This window comes from Myxocyprinus asiaticus, chromosome 21 (genome assembly GCF_019703515.2).
Source record: "Myxocyprinus asiaticus isolate MX2 ecotype Aquarium Trade chromosome 21, UBuf_Myxa_2, whole genome shotgun sequence".
In the NCBI taxonomy this organism is placed as follows: Eukaryota; Metazoa; Chordata; class Actinopteri; order Cypriniformes; family Catostomidae; genus Myxocyprinus; species Myxocyprinus asiaticus.
The window spans coordinates 19910481-19921967 of record NC_059364.1 but is presented as its reverse complement, the minus strand read 5'-3'; the positions used below and the strand labels follow the sequence as shown (position 1 = coordinate 19921967).

The 11487-nt window shown below is 36.6% G+C and overlaps 1 protein-coding gene across 4 annotated transcripts; it reads left to right on the top strand.

Annotated features, from left to right (window-relative positions):
* The first annotated feature begins 1551 nt into the window (after nt 1-1551).
* LOC127412270 (DNA-directed RNA polymerases I and III subunit RPAC1-like) lies at nt 1552-8176 on the top strand. 4 transcript variants are annotated; one of them, XR_007892400.1, is made up of 9 exons: nt 1552-1659; nt 1905-1976; nt 2100-2207; nt 2677-2809; nt 4616-4735; nt 6447-6599; nt 6682-6781; nt 6905-7039; nt 7116-8176. XR_007892400.1 is itself a non-coding variant. In XM_051648501.1 (9 exons), exons 1-9 carry the CDS (start codon nt 1576-1578, stop codon nt 7232-7234), a joined length of 1074 nt encoding a protein of 357 aa, XP_051504461.1. In that variant the 5' UTR covers nt 1553-1575; the 3' UTR covers nt 7235-8094. The 4 variants fall into 4 exon arrangements, 2 of the variants coding, with proteins under 2 accessions (XP_051504461.1, XP_051504462.1); XR_007892399.1 differs by having other exon boundaries at nt 6905-7021; nt 7116-8129; XM_051648501.1 differs by having other exon boundaries at nt 1553-1659; nt 6682-6831; nt 7116-8094.
* Nucleotides 8177-11487: the final 3311 nt, after the last annotated feature.

Sequence of the window (11487 nt, the reverse complement as noted above, 5' to 3'; positions counted from 1 at the left end):
TATATATATATATATATATGCGTGTGTGTGTGTGTGTGTGGGTGTGTGTGTGTGGGTGTGGGTGGACATATATCGACGTATTTATTCTTTTGGCAGATCTCCATACTTTATAGTTTCACCTCTATACTGTATAGAGCAAGAACAATGTTTTTTGAGCTCCAGGGGCATCTGAAGGACTTTACATAAGATTGAAGCTTACATTTATTTAAGATGAAAAGCATGACTTACAGCATTTTCATGAAGCCCATTAAAGCAGCATATTATGAAAAAAACAAAAAAACAATTAAACAATAAATGTTAACTTTATCTGTGGTTGTGATCATGTGTGCACAGGCAACACAGGTTTCAGGGCAGAAAACATTAGATCAAATAGTATTATATTTTTACTTTTAGATATCGTTACAAAATCTGTTTTAATTTTAAATTGTTCAAATACAGGTATTTTTTCAGTCCATTTAACATTATGTATATAATAACAACGAGCCATAATAATGCAATCACATACTACATTTTAATCATTATCAATTGAAATACACTTTAACTTTACATCAGTTACTAAAATTAAAAACAATATTGGCTTCTTTTTGTAAATATTTGTTCTCTAGCTCTCTCCAAAAGACTTGCACTTTAGGACACTTCCAAAATAAGTGATTCATTAGCCCTATTCGGACGGGATTCGTTTTCTAAACAACACTTGAGTTAGAATTATTATCACACAACATCTGAGATTTCATGTACTGATTCGGACGGGACTAAAGATCTCTGTGTTTACTACAGAGGTGGGAGTGTCTGTTTTCTAGAAGTGGGCGTTACAGAAGGTTAAACACATAATTTAGGTGATAAAATGAACGTAGCTTTTAAACTTTATCAGTTTAAATTTAAAATTATTATAATTAAAAAAACATATATATATATTTTAAAAAAATATTTAATTTAATTGTAATTTATTAGTTATAGCCTACATTATAAATTCAAATTTATAGTAGTGGCTGCTTATAATAAACCCAATTAAATGATAAATATAATTATGACATAAACTGAGCAGAGAAATTAAGGTGAGTATCTTACCAGACGCTGATATTGCAGTTGCCAGTCTGTTTTGACTCTCTTTGTTGATTTTATTTTATTTTATTTTATTTTCGTCGGATGGCAAAAAATCAACAGCCAAACTGAAAGTCACGCAGAAGACTGACGCACACCGTGCATATAAATACGATCTTAACGGTAGTTCATTTAGATCAAAATACATGAGGTGAAGCGTTGTGAAAATTCCATTACAGCAATATGGCATTCGCATTCGGACTGGATTAGATTTCTCAGAGGACCCTTGAGTTGCCGAAAAACAGTAGGTAATTTGTTCTGGAATTTTTTATTTTTTTTACATAGGTTGTGTGAGAAAAACACAGACGTGTGAGATACAAAGTACGTTTGTGAAATACACATTTCCCTAACCTCCTCAGGGGAAACTAGTACCGTCCGGAGAGCACTACGGTCTCAGTTCCATACTGACTTTAAAACGATGTCCACAAGTTTTTGAGTTTATGTTTTTCTGTCCCCTACTGGCGAAAGTGAGGCATGACAGCAAAGATGGCGGCGCCTAGGAACAACGTGGATGAAATTCGTGATAGGGTAATACTGGGTGAATTTGGCGTAAAAAATGTAAGTCATGCTCTCTGCGACGAAATTACATAGTGTTGAATGTTGGTTTATGTTATTGGCTCTTCCATGATCAGCCTAAGCATTATGTAATACTCGTTTACACGTCATTTTGTTTTCTTTGAACAGAAACTGCAGCCATTTGCAGTTAATCTGATTTAAATAACCACTTATGTATTGTTTATTAAAAGTGTATTCTCTGTCAGCCTTATATATAACTATTATGTCTTGTATTCCAACATACACAGGTCCATTCTACAGATTATCCTGGAAATTACCCCGGTTACGATGACACTTGGGACTTTGAAAAATTCAAAAAGGTTCAGATATAATAATATGGATAACATTTAACGGATAACATTCATTGCCGTGAATACTTTAGATGCTAAATCAGGATTTTCATAATTGGCTGGTGCTGAATATGTATAATTTTACTCTTCCAGAATTTCAGGATTGATATTGTTCATTCTGACGAGAACACTTTGGAGTTTGATATGGTTGGAATAGACGCTGCCATCGCAAATGCTTTTCGCCGTATATTACTTGCCGAGGTATGTTTGATGAAGCTGTACTATGCCGTCAGCTTCAGATAATGGGTTGACATATGCCCATTAACTTTTTATTATTATTAAACATGAAGTTTGGGGAAGTGTATGACTTAGGTCCTTTAACTGGTCACTGTTTCTTTTATGGGTTTCCTTTTTGACTTTGTATAATCTTTTTGCCTTTACTGGTGTAGCATAAATGCTCCTGTAACAAAAACATTTTAACAGTACAAATATTTCATGTAGTCTCTCGATTAATATGAGGTTTAAAAAAAACAAAAACTGGGAATTTTAGATTATCACATCACCCCTCAAAACACTGTTGAAACAGCGTAAAATTGAATATACACTTGTTTTAAACCATAAGCTTTTCTAAAAATAGGAGAGGACAGTCATTATATTTTTTGAGCTGGGGATACACAATGCTTTTATAAAATCTGAGTTGTTTTTTGTCTTGTCTGCTTTTTCAATTTAGGTACCAACAATGGCAATTGAAAAAGTGTTCATTTACAACAACACGTCCATAATTCAGGATGAGATCCTAGCCCATAGACTTGGTCTTGTGCCCATTAAAGCAGATCCTCGTCTTTTTGAGTACCGGAGTGCGGGTGAGTACACTATGCAAACACAAAATGCATGTTTTTGCTTTAGAGCAACACAGTTTAACAGTTAAAGGTGTTCATTTTCACAAAAGTTTGTTATCTTGTACATAATAACCAGCACTGAATTAAGTAATATAAGGCTGTTAAATTGTTGATTATTCTTTATGTATGTTGTCTGCAGTTTCAAAATAGTCGTTTTCCCTTATGAGATCACTGCACAGGGACTAAAAGTGGTTCAAGGAACAAAAATGAAAACCGAAAATGAATGAGTCCCTTTCAATTGTTCCGGAGTGAAAACGTTATTTTTACACGTTGGTAACTGGTTAATTACCGGTTAATTTCGTTCCAATGGGGGACGCTGACTACCACCCCTGGAATCGCGAGATCGAATCCAGGGCGTGCTGAGTGACTCCAGCCAGGTCTCCTAAGCAACCAAATTGGCCCGGTTGCTAGGGAGGGTAGAGTCACATGGGGTAACCACCTCGTGGTTGCGATTTAGTGGTTCTCGCTCTCAATGGGGAGCATGGTAAGTTGTGCATGGATAGCGGAGAGTAGCATGAGCCTCCACATGCTGTGAGTCTCTGCGGTGTCACGCACAACGAGCCACGTGATAAGATGCGCGGATTGACTGTCTCAGAAGTGGAGGCAACTGAGCCCTTGTCCTCCACCACACGGATTGAGGTGAGTAACCGCATCACCACGAGGACCTACTAAGTAGAGGGAATTGGGCATTCCAAATTGGGAGAAAAGGGGATATAAAAAAATAATATTTTTTTTTTTAATGAAAACAAAGACTAAATGGTTTATCACAGTAAATTTTTGGAATTACACCACTTCCTGTTGCCCAAAAAATGGGTCTTTACTCTTTTTAGTAGAACATACCATAAGCATGTGCTTTGATTCTGAAGGAAACTGCTGCATCACACATTTCTTTGCCTTAATGCACACTGTGGATGTGGCCTTCTGTGACATGCTGAAAACCTTTTTGGCAACTATATATAATTACTACATATATATGTATGATTAATCCAGATGCAAGGAAAAATATTGAGGTATATAGTACATTTCTCAGTTGTTTCCAAGCCTTCACTGAATTATTGTTAGATATGATACATTAACACATATTTGATGCTGCCATGTTTTGACAGAAGCAGATCTGTAATTAAAACAAATAATTAAAATAAAATAATTAAACAATTGAATTATTAAAATAATTTGGCCGGTATAAGATGACGTTTAGTGCCCATACAGTGTGTGTGTGTGTATGCAGGAGAGAGAGAAAAATTTAGGCTATTAATTGATTTTAGAGAGCTAGAAATATACTTGAAATATTTAAATATTTTTGGGGATATGTTTAACAAAAAATAGATTTTACTGAAAAGATGTTATTTTATATAGGCTACTGTATACATTGCTTGTTATGATTTTTATGCTGATAATTCCCCCACATGGGAACAATTTTTTTATTGCTTATTTTCACTTATTTTGGTTGAGGCAAATCGCATATTTTGAGCTTTTTTCAGACCAGGTCCCTTTTTTTTTTTTTCTTTTTTTTCTTTTTTTTTCTTGAGAACTCATAACACTGCAACTGGTACATCACCCACCGTTAACACAGAGTACTGTCATTTTCAACATTTTATTTTTGTTCTAACTGGTTACCAATTGGAAAAGAGGCAGCGGAACACTGGAACTGAAAAATAAAATTTCTGCTCCAAAGAACCGATTGAGAAACATTTTCCTTGTAGTCCCTGTTACTGCATTACTGTGTTAAATTAATGATGTGAAATTACAACTGTCTCTTCTTTTTATCAGAGGATGAGGAAGGCACAGAAATTGACACAATCCAGCTTCAGCTAAAGGTCAAATGCACCAGGAATCCTCGAGCCCCTAAAGACTCTTCAGATCCCAAGGAATTATATCTCATTCATATGGGTGAGTAAAGTGCAGTTTATTTAATGATTCCATGATGTTTAAAAAAGTATTTATATTATAAAATATAAAAATATATATCATAATCATATATATATATATATTAGTTGTGCTCAAAAGTTTGCATACCCTGGCAGAAATTGTGAAATTTTGGCACTGATTTTAAAAATATGACTGGTCATGCAAAAAAACTGCCCTTTATTTAAGGATAGTGATCATATGAAGCCATTTATTATCACATAGTTGTTTGGCTCCTTTTTAAATCATAATGGTAACAGAAATCACCCAAATGGCCCTGATCAAAAGTTTACATACCCTTGAATGTTTGGCCTTGTTACAGACACACAAGGTGACACACACAGGTTTAAATGGCAATTAAAGTTTAATTTCCCACACCTGTGGCTTTTTAAATTTCAGTTAGTGTCTGTGTATAAATAGCCAATGAGTTTGTTAGCTCTCACGTGGATGCATTGAGCAGGCTAGATACTGAGCCATGGGGAGCAGAAAAGAACTGTCAAGAGACCTGCGTAACAAGGTAATGGAACTTTATAAAGATGGAAAAGGATATAAAAATATATCCAAAGCCTTGAAAATGCCAGTCAGTACTGTTCAATTACTTAAGACGTGGAAAATTCGGGGATCTCTTGATACCAAGCCAAGGTCAGGTAGACCAAGAAAGATTTCAGCCAAAACTGCCAGAAGAACTGTTCAGGATACAAAGAAAAACCCACAGGTAACCTCAGGAGAAATACAGGCTGCTCTGGAAAAAGACGGTGTGGTTGTTTCAAGGAGCACAATACGACAATACTTGAACAAAAATGAGCTGTATGGTCGAGTTGCCAGAAAGAAGCCAGTGCCATAAAGCCCGGTTACAATATGCACGACAACACCATGACACGCCTCTCAGCTTCTGGCACACTGTAATTTGGAGTGATGAGACCAAAATAGAGCTTTATGATCACAACTATAAGTGTTATGTTTGGAGAGGGGTCAACAAGTATTGTTTTCAAAAGCAATGCCAAAATTTCACAATTTCTGCCAGGGTATGCAAACTTTTGAGCACAACTGTGTGTGTGTGTGTGTGTGTGTGTATATATATATATATATATATATATATATATATATACTACACACACACTGATCAGCCACAACATTAAAACCACCTGCCTAATATTGTGTAGGTCCCCCACAAAACAGCACCAACCCGTATCACAGAACAGCATTCTGAGTTGATATTCTTCTCACCACAATGGTACAGAGCGGTTATCTGAGTTACCGTATACTTTGTCAGATCGAAGAACCAGTCTGGCCATTCTCTGTTGACCTCTCTTATCAACAAGGCATATATATATATATATATAATATTAAAGTTATATATTGTATGATATATATATATATATATAGGCTACATCACTTTAATTATAACAACTGAGATGTACACATACATGCTGGAATTAAATGTTTTAACATTCTGGAATTAAATGTAACTCAATTGACTAAAAACATCTCAAAACTTTATCGGTAATCTGTCAGTATTCATCAACTCAAAATGGCCAAATACCATCTGATTTATCAGTCTATGGTAACACACAACCAACAGAATACTGTTAGATATGCAAATATATTGCTTTGCAAAACAATGATGAAACATTCTAGATTTCACTGTGGTGGTTACAATATTTATAACAACAAAGACTTTCGTATTTGCTTTCAGTCTACTCTGGTGACATAAAATGGGTCCCAGTTGGAAACCAGGCTGATGTGTTCGCAGATGCCAAGATTTGTCCTGTGCATGAGGACATTTTGCTTGCACAGCTCCGCCCAGGGCAGGAACTTGATATAGTCATGCACTGTGTCAAAGGAATAGGTAAAATAATAAAAGAGGCTTTGGTTTGTCAGCTAGAGAACTGTTTTGAGATTGTTATCATCTACTTATTTGCACGTCACAGGCAAGGATCATGCAAAGTTTTCTCCAGTGGCCACTGCAAGTTACAGACTTCTTCCTGAAATCACATTATTACAGACCATTGAGGGAGAAAAGGCTGAGAGGTTAAAGCACTGCTTCTCAACTGGAGTTATTGAACTAGAGAATGTCAATGGTAGGGTTCTTCCAGTTTATTTACATGTTTGGTATTTTGATGATGTTGTATTAAAACTAACAATGAATTTCAGGAAAGCAAGTGGCAAAGGTGGTTAACAGTCGTTTGGACACATGCAGCAGAGAAGTACTTCGGCACGATGACTTAAAGAACTTGGTGAAACTTGGCAGAGTTCGGGATCATTTCATATGTGTGTTCACAGCAAAGGGTATTGCATGACATTGTTGTTTGGTGGTGATTTCTGAATGGCATTGTCCAATTTTCCCAATGTCTTTTCTCTGCAGTCTCAGTTGAGTCTACAGGAATCCTCCCTCCTGATGTCCTGGTTAGTGAGGCCATTAATGTGCTCATCGCTAAGTGCCAGAAATTTCTAGCAGAGCTTGATGCAACAGAAATGGACTAGATGGAGTGTGACTGGCCTTATTTCCCTCTACTTACTTCCTGGAATGAACAGGATCCTATATCTTTGGAGTTAAATTGTCATTGGCTGCCTGAAATTGTACACATCTTGCATTCTAAACCTTTGGCTTAAAGATTCCCTTGAAAAGTGTGAATTCATACAAATTCCTTCACAGCAAGAGTTAAACAAGCTAAACAACAAAAATGAAGCACGGAAAAGGCATCATGTTTATTCATCTGCTCGTTTCAAGGCCAAAACCTTATGACAGTCTTGAAGATTTCTTCACATTTATGTTTATTTTCCAAACAAACTTGTTCCTGAATGGATTCAAGCAGAGTTTCTTATTTTTAGTTTAATCTCAGGACTACCTGAGAGGACTTTATAATAAAAAAATAATGTTGTAAGTCTCATATTTGACATGACAAAGTTTTGACATTTGTTAATCCATACGTATTAAACTTTTGTTATTGGCAAAGAGACAAACTTGTCTATGAATTCTTGTCAGTGGATTTTGCATGAATACATAGATGGATGCTCTGGCAAGCCCATTTTACATCTTTCTTCTTACTCTTGCCTTTACTCCTAGTTACTGTCAACACATGAACAATGTCGTTAAAGCATGTTGGCATGTTAAAGCAAAATTATTTTAAACTTTTCACATTCGTAAGACATAAAAGTTTGGAACTAACTGTGATTGTGAACAAGCCAAGACTATTCAAATATAAGTAATACTATAGTTTGGTCTACATCTCTTTTTTTCGACCAGCTACACAGCTTCAACCAGTAGGAAATCCAGTTTGTTTTGCCTGCCAACTCTCCTCTCTATCAATGAAATCAAATGCTGTATCTTGGAAACTAATGTTGACAGAAGCAATCAATTCAGTCATCAGAAGTGTACTTAGATTAATTAGATGTATAACTCTTGATGCTGTTTACAAATAGTTGTGCTGTGCTAGTAGGACTAAATAATGCAGTGTTACTGAGACTTTTCATTTCATTGTGGCAGTGACTGGGAATTTGTCATCTTCATGTTTATTTAGATCAGTGAGTGTCCATATACTACTTGCTTGGAAATTTTGCATCTTAACATTTTTATGTAGTATTTTCCTCAGTCCACATTTAACTGTTATTTGCTTTTATGATATATAAAGTGCACATGCTTAGGATAGTTCATATCTGCTCTGAATTATATACAAACATGCTGACTGAATTACTCAAGCTATTGTCCAGCATATGCTGCTGTTGCCAGAGGCAGATCAGTCTAAAAAGCAGCTTTACAATTGCACTATTTGCCACAATCAGAGCTGGAGTCAGCACATTAAGAAGATAACTTTTCTAATTGATTTCGACTGTGGCATGATTGTTGGTGCCAGGCAGGCTGGTTTGAGTATTTCTGTAACACACAACAGTCTCTAGTGTTTACTCAGAATGGTGCCAAAAACAAAAAACATCCAGTGAGTGACAGTTCTTTGGATGGAAATGCCTTGTTGATAAGAGAGGTCAACAGAGAATAGCCAAACTGGTTCGAGCTGACAGAAAGGCTATGGTAACTCAGATAACCACTCTGTACAATTGTAGTACACAGAATAGCATCTTAGAATGCACAACACATCGAACCTTGAGATGGGTGGGCTACAAGAGCAGAAGATCACATCAGGAACTTTATTAGGACCATTGTGTTCCTAATAAAGAATTCAGTCAGTGTATATAGTTTATATATAGTTTTATAGTGTCATCAATTATGGGAGATCCAGTGTTACTGAGCAAACATTTTATGAATGAAACAGATAAATGGATGTGACGTAAGAGGCACAGCGCATCCAATTTCCGGATATATTTGAGTAGTAATTACTTATATATGTAATAATAACACTAACTCAAACCATAAAACTAACTTTAGCAGTACAGAGACCAAAAGTGTTCTTTCTTTCAAATGTAGTATCCCACTAGCCGGAGATCAAAAGGGATGTGATGCTAAAGGCACTGTAGGGCAGATTATTTTCAAGTAGTAGGTATAGAGATCTCCAAATGGGGGTGGAATCTCCCAAAGAGGGCGGGGTTACTTAAAAAAGGGGGTTGCGCCAAGTCCAAAAGGAGTCACTTTCACACACAGTTAGGGTAAGGGTTAGTTATATCTTTGCTTGCTATATATTTGCTGGCAGTTTGGAACTCCCTCCCCTTTTTGGAGCTCTGCCTGCAGCTATATCCTTCTTCCACATAGTGGTGTGTGTCCTAAATTTGCCATATTTGTTCCAAATTTAGGTGGAAAATAATTTGGAACATGCCAATATTTTTCTTTTGATGAACTTGTCTGGAGATCTTCTGCGAAGACCTCTAGACATTAATCCTCTGCTTTCCAGGTGGACTTAATCACATTGCTATGTTGGCTTATTATTATGGGTGGGCACAGCATCTGCACTAGATCATTTTAAGGCTGCATTCTATCAAACACCCTCCCACCCCATAATAAACACAATGTGTACAAGAGGACTGTCGAAATTGGGCCAGACTGTCTTTGGAGGCGGCGAATTGCTGAGGGACGTGGCACAATAAGTGGGTCACCTTCCATTGTGTGGCTCTCGTCATTAGAACAGCGGTAGCAGCTGCTGCACTGAGGAGTTTCTGCTCAGACTGGTTAAGACTGGAACACATGGATGGAATCACTTGGCACTCAACATTCCCCTCCATCCTCTTTGCCTGTCTCATTACTCAGCTTTGCTTTTAGCAGGAACCAGACATTACTCAAAGGACAATAAAATATCATATTTTTTGGCCAGAACTGTTGTTTATAAAACATACTGTATTTTCCTAAGCAAGCAAATTACAGTGAAGGAATCATCCACGATGAGTTCTGACACACTGCATCTCAGCCCACTGGGTGGAGTGTTTTTTACACTGCCTGACAGCTAATTAAGAAGAAGCCTATTATAGTTCTTGAGAACTGTCTGGATGTTAACATTTTCCCTATCTAATTCACTTAGGAATGACTCAGCAGAGACTGTTTATCCTGAGAAGGACCACGTGTATTAAAATGAATGGGAGAAACTGGAACACCCAACAAGGCGGGTGTAGAAATGTTCTGCCTTGAAGGTAAAAGAGTCAGTCACCTTTTAGATACAGACATCGCCTGTTGGTTAACTTGAGAACGTGCGTTAGCTGGACCAGCCTGAAAAATCTTTTTTTTTGTTTTTTTTGTTTTTTACTGATCTGGGCTAAAGAAGCACATTTTATATCATTGTTGTCAGATTTTACTACTGATTTGAAATGTTATTTGATTGTAATCTTGACCAACTATCTTGGAGATTTCGGTCTTTCCTCTTTCAAGTAGATAGGAGCTGTACTTTTACACTACTTGTATCCATAGAAAAAAGCTGCCTGGGAGCATTCCCAAGATGGCCTCCGACTGGACTGGACTGACTTGCCTTGAAGCAAAACCCTGGGGGAAAAAAAAAAATGCTTAAAGGGATAGTTCACCCAAACATTTCAATTATTTTATTATTTACTCACCTTCATGCCATCCCAGATGTATATGACTTCCTTCTGCAGAACACAAATTTACATTTTTAGAAGAAAATTTCAGCTCTGTAGGTCCATACAATGCAAATGAATGGTGACCAGACCTTTCAAGCTCCAAAAATCAAATAAAGGCCACATAAAATTAATCCACATGGCTCTAGTGGATAAATCTGTCTTCAGAAGCAATATGATAGGTGTGGGTGAGAAACAGATCAATATTTATTTCCTTTTTACTATAAATCTCCACTTTCACATTTTGAAAGTGAAAGTGGAGATTTCTAGTATAAAAGGATTGAAATATGAATCTGTTTCTCACCCAAAGTGATTGGATCGCTTCAGAAGACATACTGTATATTAAACCACTGGAGTCATGTGGATTACTTTTAAATGGCCTTTGTGATTTTAGGAGTTTTAAAGGTCTGGTCACCATTCACTTGCATTGTATGGACCTGCATAGATGAGATGCTCTTCTAGAAATCTTAATTTGTGTTCAGCAAAAGAAAGAAAGTCATACACATCTGGGATGGCATAAAAAGTGAGTAAATGATGAGATAATTTTAATTTTTGGGTGAACTATTCCTTATCTGTTTTATGTGGTCTCTCTAACCTTGTTTTTAGCTGGTCAACCAGCTGATGTTCCAGCCTGTCCAGGTGACAAGTGCCCAAAATCTCTCTAAAACCATATAAACTGGCAGCTTCGTATCTTAGGCTGGTTTAAGTTGTTTGTTTGTTTGATTGAT

Excerpts from the sequence above, each read along its gene's own strand:
- LOC127412270 (XM_051648501.1), top strand. The coding sequence starts at position 1,576 with ATGACAGCAAAGATGGCGGCGCCTAGGAACAACGTGGATGAAATTCGT. Across the intron at positions 4,736-6,446 it reads ATTATATCTCATTCATATGG|TCTACTCTGGTGACATAAAA; the intron begins GTGAGTAAAGTG and ends ATTTGCTTTCAG. Across the intron at positions 7,040-7,115 it reads ATGTGTGTTCACAGCAAAGG|TCTCAGTTGAGTCTACAGGA; the intron begins GTATTGCATGAC and ends TTTTCTCTGCAG.